Source organism: Pezoporus occidentalis, unplaced genomic scaffold, assembly GCF_034315485.1.
Source record: "Pezoporus occidentalis ecotype Australia unplaced genomic scaffold, CSIRO_AGI_Poc_V1 ctg398, whole genome shotgun sequence".
Classification (NCBI taxonomy): Eukaryota; Metazoa; Chordata; class Aves; order Psittaciformes; family Psittacidae; genus Pezoporus; species Pezoporus occidentalis.
This window is the reverse complement of record NW_026915722.1, coordinates 1-20,105: the sequence shown is the minus strand read 5'-3', so window position 1 is coordinate 20,105 and position 20,105 is coordinate 1. Positions and strand designations below refer to the sequence as shown.

At 45.7% G+C, this 20,105-nt stretch overlaps 1 protein-coding gene across 1 annotated transcript; it reads right to left on the bottom strand.

The window, feature by feature from the left end:
• Positions 1-2,293: 2,293 nt before the first annotated feature.
• On the bottom strand, positions 2,294-10,279 carry RAG1 (recombination activating 1). The gene is made up of 2 exons (XM_062632766.1): positions 9,393-10,279; positions 2,294-6,917 (listed from the first exon to the last, which is right to left on the bottom strand). Exon 2 carries the CDS (start codon positions 6,889-6,891, stop codon positions 3,793-3,795), a length of 3,099 nt encoding a protein of 1,032 aa, XP_062488750.1. The 5' UTR covers positions 6,892-6,917; positions 9,393-10,279; the 3' UTR covers positions 2,294-3,792.
• Positions 10,280-20,105: the final 9,826 nt, after the last annotated feature.

Sequence of the window (20,105 nt, the reverse complement as noted above, 5' to 3'; positions counted from 1 at the left end):
TTCCAAAAACAGGGATGGAATCACAGCTGATTCTGGGTATTAGAACAGCCTAAATATGAAAAGCATACACAATTTGAATGAAAAGTAAGACTGGTACCATGAAATCATGTGCACAGTTGAAAAAAACAGTAAGGCAAAGCCAAAAACTTAAATATTTGTAAAACCTTTATATTAAATAGGTTTCATGAATTAAGAAACTGCAATACATTAAGAAAATTTAAAAATGAAGCCATGTAGTGAGACAAAGCACAGAACTCAGTATAGTCAGAAATTAGGATGCTGTAAATATCTCTTTTTTTTTTCTGAACTATATGACCAAAATTCAAAGCTGATGTGCTTGAAGTCAGTAAAATTATTCCTGTGAGGAAAAAATAAGTGAGACCAGAATCTTGGCTTCTAACATAGTTCACAGTGTTTCATAACATGGCAATTCACAGTAGAAAGCCATTGAATAAAAACAAACAAAACAAAGATACATAATATGATTGTATAAAAACTACAGTCAACATTTCAGAACAAGAAATTATTTACCATGAATTACGCAAGGATTTGTACCAAGTATTAATGTAGAAACGAAAATGTGAATATTTGAAAGAGTACCATCAATAAGTGTCTTCATTTTTCTAAAGCCTTTTCAAAATCAAAATGTTCAACATCATACTGTATAACCAAGTGATGCACCTGTCCAGAGTCAGAATTTCTTTGCCTTTTGATGCATGGCTGTGTGCGTGCAGCATCATTATTTGATCACCACTTATAAAAGCATCACTTGCAGGTACCTATCCTTCCAGTGCTGCTTGTTCTAAAGAATTCAAAATTCTCTAGGGAGATTCTTGATTCATAGAAGATGACAACAATGGAGAGAAGATTAAACTAGATTCAAGTCAAGAGAAAAGAAAAGGTGAAAAAAAAAAAAGCAGTTCTTTGTGTCAGCTATTTTGCCCACAGCTGCAGAATGTGAAATGTGTCTTGATGGCTTAATATTTCACAAAAGAATATTTCCATGTGTCACTGCATTCCTCTGTTCCCATCCAGGTTCTGTTCAGTCTGATGAGTTACCCCAGGATATAAGCCTCATCTTGAAAAATCATACAGCCATGGATATTACTCAGCCTTTTGAAGGCAGTGAGATGATTCACTTGCTGTTACATCAGCAGCTTGTTAAAGCAAATTTGGAATTTAAAAATGTTAGCAGATGCACTGAAATTACGTGTAAAATGAACAGTCCGGTTTGTCTCTTTAGTGGCACATATGCATTACAAAGAAGAGGTTTGGATTACTTGGGGATGAAATTCATTCCTCTGCAACAAAAACTTTTACACCATTTGGAGTGAAAATCACTGTGAGGTGAGTCAGGGTTGTTAAACCAGGCCCTCGGTTCATCAGGAAGAACCAAGGATAAGGCATAAGGTTGTTCCAAATCTACATACAGAGGAAAAGTGTGCAACTATTTGCATAATGAAGTATATGCCAGCCAAAAATGCAAATTATATATGCATTTACTGGTAAAGGATGCTCTTTATACCTGATATTTATACTCCCTGGAAAACAGCTGTATTTGTTGCCTGCATTGGTTTGTAAAGAATGATTCCCATGGAAAGCCAGTATTTATGCGGTATGGGAAATGCCTGCTTTATTCCAAGAATTGAAAAAATGTAAATTAATGTAGAAATGAACACTTGTAAGTGCAGATGTAGATGGTACTCTATACAAAAGATGTTGTAGTCCTTCTGATTGCTTAAAAAGTACATGTTTTAAGTAAAAAGTATTATTCCAACTGCAAATTTTGACATAATATTAAACTATGTTTAAAGAAACCATATAAAAATAAAATCCTGAATCACAGAAAACTTTAAAAATACTTTAATTAAAAAAATCAAAAGACATAATAACATCAATATTGGTACTAATTGCTAACACTTTATTTTTTCATTGCATAAATGGTAAATACCAGACCCTCAAAGATATAGTAACTAATATGAACAAGATACTACTAATCTCAGACCATTAAGTTGCTGTTCCCTTACATTCATAAACCAACGTCTGACACATCAAAATGAAAATGAAAAGCAGATTCTTTTAGATCCATACTTTGATTGTTTCTGCATTTAATCTTGCTTCAGAAAAATTACTCCAAGCACAGTAATGCCCTAGCTACAGGTGCAGAGCTGAAAGGCTAGATTTCAGGCCATTTCTGGTACTTCTGAGTATATTTCATGAATATGAGGTTGGTGAGGCACTGGCACAGGTTGCCCAAAGAAGCTATGGCTGCCTCACCCCGGCAGTGTTCAAGGCCAGGTTGGACGGGCCTTGTAGCAACCTGGTCTAGTGGAAGATCTTCATGCCCATGGCAGGGGGTTAGAACTGGATGAGCTTCCAACCCAAATAATTCTGTGATTCTATTATTCTATTAATATTGAATTAAAGCCAGATAAATTTAGTATATTAATATACTAGATATTACTTCAGAAAGGCAAATACAACCAGCAAAATAAGTCAACTAATACAGTATGAAGGAGGAATGCCTACTAAACACTTCTGTAATAACATGAAATACAATATGCAGTAATTTCAAGACAATTCATTGCTTTTTAACTCATCTGGTATACCAGCTATCCTTGAGGTTAATAAATACCATTCCTCTTTTACAATTTGGAAAATGAGACTATGAGTGTGGTGTATCACAGATGGGAAAAGCTCAATATTGGATACAACTGGAGGACATCAGTAGTGGTAAGTGAAATACCCTAATAGGTTACATTAGGACATCAGAACAATGTCATGTATCTGGTCAAGGTAATATCCATCTCCTGAGAAATGGGTCTGCTGTGACTAAAGGTGTTTGGGGAAACTGTGGGCCTGCTGGTATTAATTACAATTTACTGGTGACTTCAGGGACACCAGGAATTCACTAATACAAATACTAATTTTACACTAAATTACACCAAAGTTACCATAGAAATCTAAAATGCTCATGAAGCACCAAGCTGCACAGCAGAGCTTGAATGTACTTTGTATAGTGAAATAACCAACCACAAAGCACTGTAAATCCTGATTTAGGAGCACGAGTTTGCATTTTAGTTTGCATTATTTATGATAAAAATATCTTTAAGAGATTCCAGCTACCTTTCCTCTATCTTCATATAGGAAATGAGCATTGTGATACCACCAGCTGCTCCTAAGCATACTACAATACAAATGTTAAATAATAATATTTTTTAAAGTGTGTGAGATCAAAGTTTGCATCTTTACTCAGCATTTTATATAAAAATAAGTGAACTTTGTCCCCAAACAAATACCCAAATGTCTTACTGATGAGCCTTTACTTATAAAAGCCAGGGGACTGTTAATAAAATAATCAAACCCTCTTAAGAAGTAAAAAACAAAATAGTTTTAAAAACAAACAGCCTGCTCCCTTTTTCAGCAACTGTCATAACTCTCCACAAACATACTCATTCCAAAATGCTACTTTATATAAACCTTGTTTACTTTGGCTTTCTCACTTCTAAGCAACATGCTAAGACCGAAATAAATTGAAGAACCTTCTTTTCAATTTGTTCCTGCTTTCATCTCACAGGACAGCTGAGTTACCCGATACCAACACACAACACATAATGCATTGCCTCTTGGAAAATCCCAACAGACATGGTGCTTAACTCCACTCAGCACCTTTAACAAGGAACGGAGAAATTATATTTTCACACTTCCCTGTACCTCTACAGCCCTGAAAAACAAGCTGCCTCCTTGCAGGAAGACGCCATTATAAACCCAACAACAAATGCTCCTTTACATTTAGACTTCCCCTGAATCATTGCTTTCCAAGATATCCAGTGTCACAGGGTCACCTAAAGTATCCTCTGTATCAGTGGTGAAGCCCTGGTTTCTTGATGTTTTATGAGCATTCATGAACTTCTGGAGGTACTTTGAGGTATATAGCCAGTGATGTTTCAAGACATCCTCCATCTCATAGCATTTGGACTGCCTGGCATTCATTTTTCGGAACCTCCTAAACAGTTTGTTTCCAGACTCGTTTCCTTCACTTGCCCAGGCCCCAATGGACCCATCTCTTTCAATGATTTCAGGAACATGAGCAAGGGTTTTGTGGAAATAATTTGTAATCTTGCCTTCATATCTGTACTTGAACTTTGTAGATAGGAGCTCGGCAAAACGCTGTGAATTATAGCTATACTGGCACAGCAATTCTGGACATTCCTTAGCAGGGCATGAGGATCGCCACACTGGCTTCATCTTCAGATAAAGGTCCATTAGTTCTTTTAGGGCCTTATGCCTTTCTTCACACTTTATTAATTCACATACTGCCTCTACTGTCTCTTTGGACATGAGTTTTCTAGCAAAATTTCCACTCATCCTCATCATAGGCTTCAAGTTCATCTTCTTCCTGAGGTGTTTGTCAAGTGCCAACTGCCACCTCTTCTTCTCCTCTTTAGACACATCAGGATTCTTATAAACTTCACAGATCTCCATCTGGAAAATCCTGTAGAATTCTGCTGCATTTCCAATGTCGCAGTGCAACGCATCTATGGAGGGAACGGTCTCTATAAAAGGTTTGGCTGAAACACCCTTCACTCTGTCACGGAGCTTATCAACAGATTCATGATATGGGTTGGACCTCCATATTTCATATCGCTCCAGATTTTCAGCATGGCTCCTGGTTATGGAGTGGAAGACCACATTCTTGGATGCCTCCAGACGGGTTGCATCACACAGGGTACAAATGTAAGTGGAACCGGAGGCCTCCAGCCCTTCCACTTCCCTCACAAGTTTCTCATCATACCCTGTACCCCTAAAGATGAATTTGAATGTTCTCAGGATGCCTCCCATTTCAAGTAGCAGCTCACTGTTTTTCATAGCCTCTCTTTCTGCTATTAGGGGGCTCAGGATTGCTGTCAGAGTTTCATGATCTGATTCATCAGCCAGCATAAGGCACAGGGGCTTGCAACACAGCTCTGAATTGGGCTTTACTTCTTCAAAGATCCTCTTGCTTTCATTCCCATGTGCTATAGCAATGTTCATGACTGTGAAAGAAAAGCGAACAGCCTTCTCTGGGACAGCAGGCCCACTTCCATGCTTTTCACTGACATCTCCCATTCCATCACAGGACTCTTTCACTACCACAGTGAAGGGACCATTCAAATAGTCATCCAGGTTTTTCGCTTTCATGCCTTCCAAGATCTCCTCCTCCATGTCCTTTAAGGCACAAACCAAGGCTGCATCATACCGAAACCTCTTTGTAATTGTGTCTACTGGGTAGTCATCAATTGAGAGTGGCAATCCTGATAGTCCATCTATAATTCCCACTTCTGTGTTAGTGGACACATTTTTCAAGGGAGGTTTCCACTCAAATGGATGATAACCTGGTAGAAGGGCTTTCTCAGCAGTGCGAAGAGCATGCAAAGGCTGAAAGATCTGCCTTCCAGTGACAGCTTTTACTGTTCTATACATTTTATGATACTGGCTACAGCTGAGAAACGTGTTGACTCGAATTGCCAAGCAGACCGCAGGGTGAAGTCCAGATCCCCTCCCTTGCATTATAGCCTCCAATTCATCTGCTTGTTGGTGTTCATTTTTTGCTCTTAAAGCTAGCAGAAACAAAGTCATGCATACAGATTTTATATCACCTCCCTCTTCTTTCTCAGCAAAAGCCTTGACTTGACGCTTCAGTTCTCTCAGACGATGTTTCTGAGCTCTCCTGGTCAAAGACAGGAGATGCTGCCTTGGTCGGCCACCTTTATTTATGTGGCTGTAGAGCTCTCTGTCTTTCGTCTCCTTGTGGCTGGAGAGGTGTTGACCATATTTTTCATGCAAGATCTCTTCCTCACATTCCTTTACAGTGCATCTTATACCCAGATTATCAAGGATGTTCAGGAAGGATTTCACTGGGGTGACCAGATCAGTAGAGAAGCAAGGATACCAGCAGGAGGGGCAATAGCTGCCCATAACCTTGAAACATTTAAGGATGCAGGTTCTGCAAAACAAGTGCCTACATGATGTTTCCACTGGATCTGCCAAAATATGCTCGCAGATCTGGCAGGAGATAGATTTAATGAAATCTATGGGGTAATTAACTGCAAGGAGCTTGGTGCTGAGATGTATATTCTTGCAACTGACAATCTCTTTCATTAAATTTTTGTTTATCTGGGCTTGGTTCTTTACATTTCTGTTTATTTGAGCACATTCTGCAACCGTTTTCGCAGGCTTGCCATATTGTACACTGGGTGGCTGGCTTTTCCTCTTGACTCCCTGACGGGTAGTGTGGCACACATCACAGTTTGGAGAGTGGCGTTGCCACTCCTTCATGCTGTTCCTAGAAAAACATACTTTATATGGAGTATTACTGAATTTTCTATGGATAATGCTCCAACAATCATGACAGAATCGAGTGGGATGGATAGTATCAACATCCCCTCGCACATCAATCTTAAAAACCTTAGAGATAAGATCTGGCCAAGAGGTTGCTTTTTTCTCTCTCTTCCTCAGAAGCCACAGAGTTTCATCATCCACCGGCCCATGCACTGGGTGAGTTCTGTTGTAACAATCAGTTTTAAATGAAACTCCACAGATGCGGCAAAGTTGCTTCAGATTGTTCTGATGAGCTTTATTGTCTTGTGTTTTCATGTTTTTGTCATCATTCTCAAGTACCTGCCTATTGCCCATTAAGTCCATGTTTTCTCCTCTTGGCACTGCTGCATCTTTACACAGTATGATTTCTTTGCTTGAAGAAGCAACTTCTTCAGCCTTACCCGTGTTTATGTCATCAGAAGGTAGTTTTTCAAATGATCTCACTTTAAACAGCTTGAATTTCCATTCAGAAAAATTGGTATACAGATGCTGAATTTCTTCAGGCAGGTCCATTTGTGATGCTACTGACATCTGCTATCTGGCAGAAACCAAATCACCTGAGAGAGAGAAAGAAGCAGTAAGTTAGGTTATCGTCCAAAATGAATAATGATCCCATGGCTTTTAATAGAACAGTTCTAATCACTTTAACTGAGAAATGGTTTGACAGTGAGTTACTCATCCAAAACAACTACTGAACTGAGAGGCCCAGACGTGGCTGCCCAATCAGTATCTCATATTCATCACCGGATGAGTTTTGACTTCTATCCTGAGGCATACACGTGTCTATTCGATAACCAATACATCTTATATCAAGCCATTAGTCATCTGGTCTGAACAGCCAAATCTGCCCCATCCTTCTTATAGCTGACTCAGCTTATCATAAGTAAAGTTACTACAAACAACAGGATTACATTCTGAAAGCTTGGTGCTTTTATTATATGAAAATGAAAGTGCTACAGTTCCCTGGACTCCAAAGGAGATGGGGCCATTTACACTGGCTGCAGATTTGCTCTAGAAAGAATACTCATACATTTTAAGTTAGTTGTCTGTTGAAGTACCCTCTTGAGAACTCTCTCTGTAATGATTAGTGGTCCTGGAAAGATGAAACAAGTATCTGTTCAAATTTGACCCCAATTTTAGCTTTCAAAGATAAAGCCAAAAGGAATATCAATGTGGTTGCCATGGAAATACGGTATTGTATAAAAATAAAGACAAGACTGTTACCTCAAACACTGAAACTTTTTGCTACTGCATTAGATTTAGAAAACAAAATTGTGTAGAAACAACAGAAGTGACTAGCCTATTTTTTATTACGTGGCTATGAGAAATGCCAAGTAAGCAGTGTAGAGAAGATTCAGTTATGCTCTCTATAGTTTTACCGATCTGTTTGGTGTAAGTAATAAAAATTAGGAAAACTATATACATTAGGACTATACACTAGAACTAAAAATGATGTGGGTATGGCTGAGATTTCTTAAACTGATTATATTGCCACTTAGGAATTAATGTAACTTGCTATAAATCTCACTGCAGTATCTATTCAGAAGACATCCTTCATAAGAAATACATCCAAATTATGGTCTAAAGCAATGATGCCCAGGGTGCTTTTGAGATTATTTCATTTATAATCTTTCAATAAGGCATCATTTCAGTACAGTCCTTCAAAGCCCATTGGGAAAGAACCACATGCTTTAATTAAGCTCCAGACCCAAAATGACATATCAGTCTGCTCAGCTCTTTCCTTAAAAGCTGTGTATAACTTCAAAATCATTCATTAGGCCTTGGCAACTAAAATTTAGGTTTGTTTTCTTCCCAGCTCTTCATTTTGTCCCACTGAGAACAAGCTGCCCGTATCACTGTACCCAGATGCTTGCATTGCTCCATTCAGCTGCCTATACTGCTAAATATCAGCGACTGCACTGCAGTCCCCTGCTGTTCCTCACAATTCAGCCTGGCAACAGGCTGGTTCACAGATCTGTGTTGTGCAGCTGTGCCCAGATGTGTGTAGAGCATTACCACTGCCTCACTTTCTTGGCTGCATCCTGTGACAGACTTGGTGAAAGCTATCCTCTGAGCAATGGGCCACTTGCCCTGAGTAGTCCTGAGTTCCTGTTACCTACAGAGTGAGCAGCCAGTTGCCCTATACTGTCTACAGTTCCTTTTCTTCTGCATAGCACCCTATAAAATTTTGTGTGATATCACCATCTCTGGCAGCACCTTCAGAATTTCTTAAACTATGAGCAATGCTTCATCAGGGCAGTATCCAAGCCATTGTAAAGAATCAGCAAACACTGAGTACATTTAGAGCAAAATATGTAGTAATTTCTACTCTTCTAACCCTTTAACTGAGTGCCACCATAGTGCCATTCTCATTTCCAGACCCATGACCTAACTCTTCCTATTAATCACCAACTCCAATGAATCACATAGGGTTTACCCCTGCTAAAGAAAGTTCAAGCATTCTTTTCTTTTCTTCTCTTGCATTGAACATGCCCTTTGCAATAGATAGCTGTTGCCAGCAAACTACTCATCAAACAGTTTTAATTGCCTAGCTCTCAGGCAGTGGAGATTTCAGCAGTTGTCTTTGGAAGAGCTAGAAATATTCTCAGTGCTAGGAATATTTCATAGTACTTATGCTGAATTTGCCTGTATTATTATTCTAGTTGGGGGGCACAGTGAATAATCTTTCTTCTTCCTGCTTACTCCACTCAGATTCTTCATGAGTGAACCCCAGGCATGAACCCCAGCCATCGTTGCTTAATGGACTCTGACAGCTGTGTTCAGTATCACCCTTTTCTTCAAAAGGGACAGGAAATCCCTTTTCTTCCCAGATCACAGTGTTTCATACATCTCTGAAGACAAGCAAGATTACAGTACTCTTACATCAATGAGGACAAAATGAACAGAACAACCTCTAAGGTGAGGAAGCACATATAAAATAAAATCATTGACATGCACATTAAACCAAGAGAAGGAATTGACACTATGTCCTACAAGTACCTGGGATGCTGTCATTAGTACTGCCAGCCTACCTTTAGCTCACTGTCAGTTTGTAGAGGCTGCTGCTATGTCTGCCCAGTTTGCTCCCAATGTCAAGCTTACTCTCCCTCTTGCATGCTCTTGCTCTGTGTTCCCTCTTCTTTTAAAAGCCACTGTAAAGCTGTTTATCTCACTTATCCCTGCCCTTCTAAGTTCCCAGTACCACCCTGGCCCTAACCACAGGTTACTTCAACTAAAAAGAATACAGCACTCTCAAATTCAGGTGGCACCTGGCAATTTATGAGGCTTAACCACAAAATTCACATAAACAAGGTCTTATTGTGTGAGAGTCCTGGGCTCTCAGATAAGTATGCAGACTCTCTGAGGAGCACCTGCACTGTTTTTTAACACCAAGTTCTGCATCTGCCTTTCTTTATAGTTTCAGAGCTGCTTTCTCCACTGTTAACTCTCAGAGAAGAGAACCTGGTGTCTGGTCAGATCACTGTCCCACATCAAAGCTATTTCACTGAAGGCCAGTGGCCTACTTCAGCAGGGCACAGCAGCCAAGCTTCTGGGTGAATTAACAATGGAGTCAAAAAAATGTCCTGATAACCAGCATTTAATTTTCAGTGATATTAGTTCTTTGGCAATGTATGTCCAGGGTCTTGAAGGCCCTGGGCAGTGAGGACAAATCCACAGTATAAAAGGCCCCAAAATACTCCAGATCTTCTGATTCTAGATCTGCAAGGTTGGGGGGGGGGGGGAATACCCACACAAATTTCTGAGGAGAAGAAACATCCCGTTTGGGATATTTGTGGTGGGTGGCTAATAGGGGTGGTTGTTAAACTGTTTCTTATCTCCAAGCCAAGAGTTTTCTCGTTTGTAGCCTTCTGGTTCTCTCCCCTATCCCACCGGCGACGGGTGCAGAATCCCGCTGCGCTCCGCCGCACAGCCGGAACCCCCAGCGCTATGGTCATCCGTTGAGCAGCACCTCGTCAGGGAACGTGTCTCTGCTTTCCCGGCTTGGGGAGCATGGCCAGAACAGCTCCAGCCTTGTCCTGTCGTCAGAGGCAAAGGCCTGATCTGGGTTTTGGTATGGAGGCAACACTGTTGGAGCCGGGGCTGGAAAGGGGCAGAGAAGCGTCAGCCCTGTCTCCCCAGTAAGTAGTTGCTGTCCCCGAGGGTGTAACCTGGGCTGGGGAGCGACCGCTGCTCATCCGCTGCCTCTGCGTGGCTGAGTGCTGCCACCCCATGTGAAGAACTCGGTACTGCAGCACGGTCGCACTCATGCGCCATGGTGCTCCTACAGCTTCCGCAGCCCGTCCCCGGTAGCAGCAGCGCGATTCATGCGCAGTGTTCAGGAACAGCATGGTTACGTGCAGGGAGCGGGTCTTGGCTCCGGGGACAGCGTCAGGTGGGATTTGAGGCCATCGGGGAGGTGTGTCGTCTCGTGTCGTCTTGTGTGTCCTGCGCGCTGACTCCCGGGGTGGAGGAACAGGAAGCTTCAAGCTGCCCGACGTGGCAGCTCCCGCTTAGCTGCAGGCGAGGTGGGTCAAGGCAACCCCCAGGAGGTCCCCGAAAGCTGACAGGAGAGAAGAGAGGAAAGAGGCAGACACTCTCCAGGGTGCAGACACCGGGTACCTCCCCGGCTCACCAGAGCTCCCGAGTGTGCTGTGGCCTTGTGCACCCCGTGCAGTAGCTGCCAGCTCCAGCGTCCCCCCGGAAGCCTTTTGCATCACTCCATGCCTGTCCCAAACTCTGAGGTGACAGAGACGAGCTGGACTTCGAATGTGCTGTCAAAAGCCCCAGTGGGAGGAGGGTCTTGGGCCAGGGGTGATCTACGGTAATAACTGATCTCTGGTAATAACGCTGCTTCTTCCCCTCTCCCAGAGGCCATGGTGAGAACGCATTTGTCCATTCTCCCCCCGGGGATGTTGTTGGCTACGTCCAGCTCAACTTGCATGGGCTGTCTCTGCCTGGCCTTGCTCCCCTGGCATTGTGGGGATGAATAGGACAAACGGAGAGCTCACTGGCTATGGACAGCTGCTGACACAGCTGAAGCTGGAGAGGCCAAAGGAAGGTAAACAAGATGGAATCGAGTGCCAGCCAGCCAGCAGATGTCTCCTGTTGCAGGCAAGAGAGAGCTTGTGTCTCTTGAGGATGAGGAAAGATCTCTGGTCATGATCCATAGCAGGCCAGAGGGCCAACATGCACCGCAAGGTCTGCACATGTTACCTCCAGCACAGTACAGCCATGCAGAGCATGAGTGAGCAAGGCTGTGTGCCTGGGAAGCCTTGTAATGCAGGAGCTGTGAGACGCCCGTCTGCTCTCTGATGAGTGAGAGAGAGGGCAGCCCAGAGCTGTAGAAGAGGAAGGGAAGAGACAAGGAGAAAGAAGCATATGACGCACCAAACTGTCCCAGTGGTGGTGAGAGCTGCAGTGAGTCCTGAGCTGTCAGGACCCTGTCGCTCCCTCATGTGTCCTGGCCCCTCCCTGGCCATTCCCTGGGCTTCTCTCTTTCCCTTGCTCCTGTGATTTCATTTTTTTTTTTTTCTTTCTTGTACTTGTTCCCTTTATTCTCATGTCCTGCTCCTTTCCCTCTTTTTATGCTTTTCTTTTTCATTCTCTGTCACTGTCCTGCAGTCCATTGCTGTATTTTTCTTTTTTTTTTTTCATCTCCTTGTCCTGATACATCAGTCCTTTTTTTTTTTTCCCTTCAGTCTCACTTTGTCCTGCTCCCTATTGCTGTTTTTTTTCCTCAGTCCATCCCTGTTCTGCAGTGCACAGTGTCCCGTTCCCCCAGCAAACTTAGTTCAAAATCGCCTTGACCAGCCTGGCAAGTCTCCTACCAAAGCAGCTCTTTCCCTTGTATCAGACCAGCCCCACCAGCTTCCAATAGACCTGGCCTCCCAAATTGAGTTCCGTGGTCTAAATAACCAAACCCCTGACTATGGCATGACCTTTCTAACCATTTATTAACCATTTATTAATCCTGGCCTTTTGAAACAAATAGTTAAGCATGCATAATCAGAAGGTTGCCTTTGGATGTTGTATGAGAACAGACACCTCCTTTCTGACACAGCAGCAGGGTTTGGGAATCCTGCATAAGCACTAAGAATGGTGTAGGCTAATCCCATACAACTGAAGTTCATAAACTTCTTTACAGAAGCTCTTATCAACAAATATGGCAAAGTGGGAAATGTCAAGTTCAGTGCAGCATTTGGCTTGGAAAAATCGTGGAGTCTTTCAGGAATGGAGGGACTGTGACTCTCCCTCTTGTAGAATGGATAAAGTGGTAAGGATGTTTTTTGCTGCTGACAATTAATGAGAGAAACTCATTTTGAGAAGCAAGGTTTTGTTTCTTTAAAACCAATCTGCAGAATAAGTAAGACCTTGGCATCACTTTCCCTTAGAAAAGCCTACAAGTTTCTGAAGTTCTTCAGCGTTTCTCCTGCTGAGAGCCTTCAAAATGGCAGATGGAGCAATTCAGTTGTTGAACTTCCATTGCATGAGGGTATACTTTATTTCTAGGACAGGAGATGATCTGGTGAGATGCTGGTATTTTTCCATGTGCACTGCCCAGATCCTGTGCTTATGGCTCATTTGAGCTACTCTTTTCCTCTGTTTCTTCTGTTTGGTTAAAACAGCTATTAGGTCATTTCTTGTCAGGCCTTTCTTACTGAGATCCAGAAACCCCTGTGCCTCTTGCAAATCTCCAGTGCCTCTTCACATGCTTATGCTGCCTCACGGTGTCTCTCTGCCACTCACTGTTTTGCTCTGCTCACCACTCACAGTGCAGAGCATGGACCTGCTGATGATGCTTTTAGCTTGGTCATTATTTTGAGTCTTACTTCCAGTTTCTTTGTTTCAGATTCCCTGGAGAATTTGCATCACAGAGTTTGTTCTAACATTAATCTGATGCTGAAAGATGGTCTGTAATCAATTTCCAGTAAAAGCTATAGAAGGCTCACCTAGGATATTCCCCTCTCTTGAAATCCCACTGAGTAGGATTTTAGTAACTTGTGAAGCTGTGACCAGCCTTCCCCTGCTCCAAACCTTATGTGAAAATGAGCATTTCTTCTTGGTGACTTCTCTGTAATGACAGTATTCATCTCTGAGTATCTGTAGAGGTAAACGATGAGCAGCTTCCTTGCTGACTGTTCCATTGCATGTGTCTTCGAAGACAACTTTACATGGTGGCTTTTGTCACGTAACACTGACCGGGTGATTCTCGTGTCCTACAATCCCAAGTTTCTTTATTCTCTTTCTAGTTGGATTTCAAAAGAACCAGGCCCTCGCTGGGCAGCTCCCAAGGGCAGCCCCCAGCTTTGGTGGCAGGACCCAGTTAAGGCCATCGCTCGTCAGCAGCACCACGAAGGTGACTATCTGCAGCAACAAGAGGAACACACAAAGCCTCCTGTGGGATAGAAGAGGGGTCAGGCAGAGCAGAAGCCAAATTTGTCTCAGCTGTTTCCAAGCACCCTCTTTGAACACCACAGTGGGACCTTGTACTGTGCTGGGCACAACAGGCTACGCGCAGGACTGGGATGAGGGGTCTGAGCATCTGTCTCAACTCTGCTGTTGGTGTTGCCAGTGTGTCCCAAAATCTCCCCCTACATGCCCCCCAAGTTAGGAAGAACAGAAAGACTGAAACACTTGATCCCGGACAAGTCCAAAGCTGCCTAATGCTCTTGGACCTCTGGCATGGACATCCCACCACCTATGGAAGAACCCTGGACCCCAGGGCAACTCACAGCAGCCAAGAAATGGTCTTATTCCTCCTTGTCCATGAAGCTGCTGGCTCTTGGAAACCTTCACATTTCTGCCGGAGGAGCTTGAGCCTGTTCCTGAGCAGCTGGAAAATCGAAGGGCCCAGTCAGGAGTCCATGCCATGCCTGCTTGGGTGTGGCTTCCCCCCACAGTAATGTTGAGCCCTTGTCCCTCCTGTCCCCAGTACCTTCTTGACCTCAGCCTGCTCCAGAACAGCTCCTGCCAGCTCTGACCACTGCTGCCTCTGGAAAACAAGTGGGATGCTTCACAGGGAGCCTCAAAGGGCATCAAAGTGTCCAGGGCCTGGCAGGTCAGGGCAGGGCCAGGGTGCTGGCACACAGGTGTCTTGGTGCTGGCACCATTGCCCAGCAGCTTGGCCACCCCCGAGGGGTTTCTGGATGCGGTCACAGACTGGGCTGAGAAGGGATTCCACCTTCCACTGCCCGAAGCTGAGATGGGATTCCACCTTCCACTGCCCGAGAGATGAGTGATAGGAGCTGAGGTAAGACCCCACGATCCATTATCTCAAGGACTGGTGTGAGGAACTGCTGCCCATTATCTCAAGGATTGCTGGCAGACGTGCAGTTGAAGAGCTGGCTGCTGTGATCCACCAGTAATGTGCAGTATGTGACATTAAGAACAGAGGTACTCCCCCCCAAACACATAATGAAAGGGGAAAAAGGTCATTGCCGTTGGGGGCACCCTCCACTGATGCCGACTGCAGACCCTGGGGGACACCCACCACTGAAGACAACAGCTACGGACCTTCAGGATGCCACTGGGTCCACGGTAGTGTCTGCTGTCTCTCTGCACACTGAATGCTTGCTTGATTTCTGTTGTTTTTTGTTTTCCCCAATCTGTCCTGTTGCTATCTTTTTTTACTAAGATCTTCTTTTTTATAATAATTGTCTTTTCATAATAAACAGTTACAGTACCTGACCTCACTTTTGTTTTTATTTCCCTCTGGGGATCACAAGCAAAATAAGTCCAACACTGGGTTTTCTCCAGTCAGACCTTGACAGAGATCCACATCAGGCTCTCCCACCACCAGCTTCTCTTTCCCTGAGTCCAGCTCTTCCTCCTCTGCCTTGCTGGGAAATGCTGCGTGGTCTCCTGCAACCTCCTGGCGCTCGGCGGGCGGCTTCCGGGGAATGCTCTCGGCCGTCGCAGGGCTGGTCTCGGCCGCGGGGCTCGGCTCCTCCGCGGTCTTCTGCCTCTGCTCGGCGGCCGCCTCCTTCCGCTCCTCGACTGCCCCGACCTCCTCCACCGGCAGCCGTCCCCTCGCGGCTTCCCGGCCCGCTCCCGCCGCCGGTTGCTCCCCGGGGCCGCTCTCCCAGGCCGCTTCAGCAGCCAGCGGCGTCTGGGGCCGCTCCCCCTCGGCTCCCCGCGGCCTCACCAAGAGGGAGGCAAGGGCGAGGGCCAGGACGGTGAAGAGCAGCCGGACGGCCAGGTACAAGCCGACGGCCACGTCCGTCCCGCCCTGCTGCTGGAGCCCGCCCGTATTACAAGTCATTGCCATAAAGCACAGTGAGACAAGAGCCTTAGCCCAAGCCCCACACTTGATAAACACTAACACAGCAAATACCGGCTCTAAGTAAGTTACAACATTATGAAGCTGTGAGATCAAGAGGAACAACTCTGAGAGCCAATAAATCAGCATTGTGACGAGTGACTATTAATCCGGTCAGATCTGTTGTTATCTCAACCCCAAATGCCCCACGTTGGGCGCCAGAAAGAACTGTTGTGGTTTAAACCCAGTCAGGTAACTCGTCCACTCACTCCCCCCACTTCTTTCCCTCCCCCTACTACCAGAGGGACAGAGAGGAGAATCAAAAAGAATGCAACTCCCACGGGCTGAGATAAGAACAGTTTAGTAACTAAGGTATGACACAAATCACTACTGCTACCACCAGTAATAACAATGATAAAGGAAATAACAAGGGAAGAGAATACGACATCTCACCCCCAGCCGACCGATAACTTGCCCCCCCCCCCAGCCCGACCATGCTCTGACCGATGCCTCCTCCAACCCTGCCGTCTCCCAGCCCTTCCGGCTAACTCCCCCCCAGGCATGACGTGCTGTGGTATGGAATACCTCTTTGGCTAGCTTGGGTCAGGTGTCCTGTCTCTGCTTCCTCCCGACTTCCCCTCCTCCCTGGCAGAGCATGAGGCTCACAAAGTCCTTGGCCAAACCAAAACATCGCTATCAGCTCTGTTCCCAGGCCGAAAGTCAAAACACAGCACTGCACCAGCTACCAAGAAAGAAAAAAGACTGCTGCTACTGCTGAACCCAGGACACCATGTATTATAGCAGGGGAGTCATTACAGTCTCCTGTCAATCGCAAAAAAAATCATAACATATACAGCTTGAGTATAAGAGGATTTTAACCCATATGTGGTCACTGGTTGTTAGGCCTCCTTAACTATTTTGAGATCAAAAGCTTCCCACTCTTTAACCCCCTGCTGTGTAGTAAACATATGCAGAGAGGCCCATTGCAAAAAATTCACCTGTAATAATTGCATCTTTGATTAACCCGCGCCAACAGTGCGCAGGATTTGTGCCGCCCCCCCCCCCCCCCAATACCTCTCCCACCCCCTCCCCCTGTTTGGCTTCTTTAAGGAAGGGGTTTTGCAGAGGATAAGGTGGTGGCACCGATAGAGATGTCTCAATCCGAGTCTCGAGGGCGTCAAGCTTTTTCATCAATTGTTGCAGCTGAGCATCTCCAAGGCCAGTGAGTAGTTGCTGATGAGCTGAGCAGACCGACCCAGGAGACGAAGAGTCAGAGTCTGGAAGCAGAGGATATAAATCTGGCTCAAATTCAGGGCAGTCGAGGTCTGATCCTGGGTAGAACTCAGGGTCTCCGTTGTTCGCAGCCATGTCTTTCTTGTCAGATGTCTCTCGTTCGGTATGTGGCCATCTGCGGACCTGGCTCTTGCTTTCATCGGCTCGGGGCGCTGATTTTTTCGGCGCCGTTCCAGGTACCACAGGAGGTGCAAAAGTCATAGCCGCAGCACTATGATGGGGGTTAGGGAGACAGCACTTTCTGGAGCTGTGGCAGCAAATACGGAAGCTACCGCCCCCCTTTCCAATTTCATCTCTTTCAAAGTCTCGAACACCAATCTCCAAAGCATACAGTGTTTCTGTGCATCTTTGGTCCCTTTACTAACTTCGCGATGAGGGGACCACTTTAACAGCCTCTGTAAGGCGGCACTATCATATTGCAGTCCTCTCTTAGAGGGCGCCACTCGTTGACGCAGGAGTCACGGACAACACAGAGACGATCAATGTGATCAAGTGATTGCCAAATTTATTACAAAGCCTTAACTCCTTATATACTCTTTCTTACATGCACTTACGGTGATTTGGCATATTATGATTGGATGCATGTCTTGAAGACCCTTAGTGACGAACATATAGTTGGTTTAGCACAGGTGTGAGAACTTGACCTCAAAAGCTTGCCAACACTCCACAGTTCTCATTAACTCAGTGATTTCCAGCTTCTTCTTCTCTTGCTTGCTTAGGCTTCTTTGGGCCTCTCATGGCCTTGCTGTATCTTTCAGGATTATTCAGAGTTTATGTAGTACTTATGCATTCTCCCATGAGAACACTGTCTCCACACAGCAGGGGTCCCCAGGAGGAAGGGGTGGGGGCATGCTGGCACGGCAGGGGATGGCACAGGCTCTCTCCTTGTGCTTCTACAACCTCCGTCACCACAGGTTCTGGTGTCCCTGTTTCCTTCTTCCTTTGCTGTTGGCTGCAGGCAACAGGCCTCGACTGGGCAAGTTACAAACCTCCTGGCCACATGGGGTGGTCCTCTTCCAAACATACACCCCCCCCCCCCCCCCCAGGTATAGACTGGGATCCCCTGTCACACTGCTTGCTGCACATCCCCTCCCCCCCCCCCCCCCCCCCCCCCATTGCCACATTCCTCGGGGTGTTGCAGAGGCTCCCCCCCCTGCCCTGGATACCCATGTGGGGCGAAGGGCCCAACTCACCAGGACTCTTGCAGCTCCACTGCTTCCTCAAGGGTTTGTTGATGCAGAACCGTGCCCAAGCACTGGGAGCCTGGGCAGTTTGCAAGGCCAGGTGCGTTCCCCTCTCCAGTTACCCTTGTGCCCGTAGCTGCTGAGCAACCATCCAATGCCCTGTCACAACATACAGCCCCTCCTCGCACATGCTGCTGCCCCAGGTTCCCGTGTCCTGGCACCCACCAGCCACCCGCACACCTGCGCCTGGCCAGCGGCCCTGCACACCCCCTCTCCCTGTGCCTGGCTCAGCCTGTGCTGCTTGGGTGCCCTGGCGCTGGGAGGAGGTGGGGGGTCACCAGGGACCTGCACTGCCTCCCTTTGCCTTTCCCTTTCCCTGAGAGAGCTGTGCCTGGCAGAGAAGAGGGAACAGGAACATCTCCAGGGGGGACAGGGCCATCTCCCTGCATTACAGATACCATACCCCAAAGTAAATGTCCCCCCCCAGCCATGCTGTTGCCATGGCTGCGGGGGTACACAGACCCAGTACTGGCACTCTCTCTCTGTCCTGAGCAATTATCTGTGGCTTACCCTTCTTGAGCAGAGGCACTGGGCAAGAGCAGATGACCTCCAGCCACCCCTTCCAACCTCAACCAGTCTGTAACTCTGTGAACTCACCCTCCTTCTGGCCACCTGCCCCTCCAGCTGTTGGAGCCCTGGGTGGTTGGTTCGGAAGCACCATGCCCAAGGCTACCAAAAAGGCACAGTTAACCCTTGCACACGCAGCATGATGGTAACTAGTGTATCGGGGAGGCTTGGAGACCCACACTTCCAGCCAGATGAGGCTTCTGATACACGCAGCCTCGCTCGCTCATGTCCTGCACAGCCATGCTGTGCTGTAGGTAACACGTACACACCCTGCGGTGCACGTTGGCAGCCTGGCCTTCTGTGGGCTGGGAACAGGGATGCTTCCTCATGTAGAGCGGCAGGCTTGCTCTGCCTGCAGCGGGAGGCAGCTGCCAGCTGCCCTTTGATTGCTGCTCCAAAAAACTGGTATATAAAAATTAAACGTAACCAATTGATCAGCTGGAAAGACACCCTTTGGGTTAGTGGCTGATGGTTCGGAGAAATCGCCAGGAACTCGCCGACAAAGTTTAAGTTGACAAGCAGGTATTCTTTATTGCGGCGCCGGGAGACACAGGGTGAATTTCCAAATTCACCACTCAATTCAAAGTCAGTTAGTTCTTTTGGTGCCATTCCCTCCCCACATTAAACACTTACAGACAATTCCTAAAAGATGCAGGGTCCCCAAGCAACCATACTATCATTTAAGATGGAGGAAAAAATAAAAAAATAAAAAAAATGGAAAGTTATCATTTCATCCTTAATTCCCATAACAGTTAAGGAGATGGCTGACCCGGCCCAGATTTCCAACCAGCGTGTTCTAAGGGAGTTGTACAGTTTCACCTTTAGAGTGGAAATTTTGCAGGAATTCAAAAACACTGTTCTGAAGTTGTCCAGAAGTCTATTTGAACGCCTGTATTCACTAGGTACTTACAAAAAGGAGTCACGCTCCTCCTAGCGTGCCTCATCCAAGCATCAACCAGGCTGTGATTATATTGTCCTTAAACATACATATTCATTAGATTACATACATTATATTGTGCACCCTAAAATGTGATAGTGGGCTTTGGGACCCTGGTGGTTATTTCTTCATCACTTCCTTTTAGGATAGTTGTCGTATCAGTAACCACGAGGCAGTTCTGGCAAAGCTTACCTTAGTAATTTTCTGTTCTCGATAGTTGCCAACAAAGCCTAACGTCCTAGAAGTTACTTATTTACAACCCTGTTCTTCAATCAACCCCATTCTTCAATCCACCCTATTTCTTCAGTCACCCTGATTCTTCACCGAGTAGGGCTGAAGAAATGGATTTCTCAGTAGAAATCAGGCTCCAGCATTCTTTTATAACAGCTTAGTTAAGACCGAGGCAATTATTAGAAATGTCAACGCTGTTATTTTTATGACATTT

Coding starts and splice junctions, on each gene's coding strand:
- RAG1 (XM_062632766.1), bottom strand. CDS start 6,891: ATGTCAGTAGCATCACAAATGGACCTGCCTGAAGAAATTCAGCATCTG.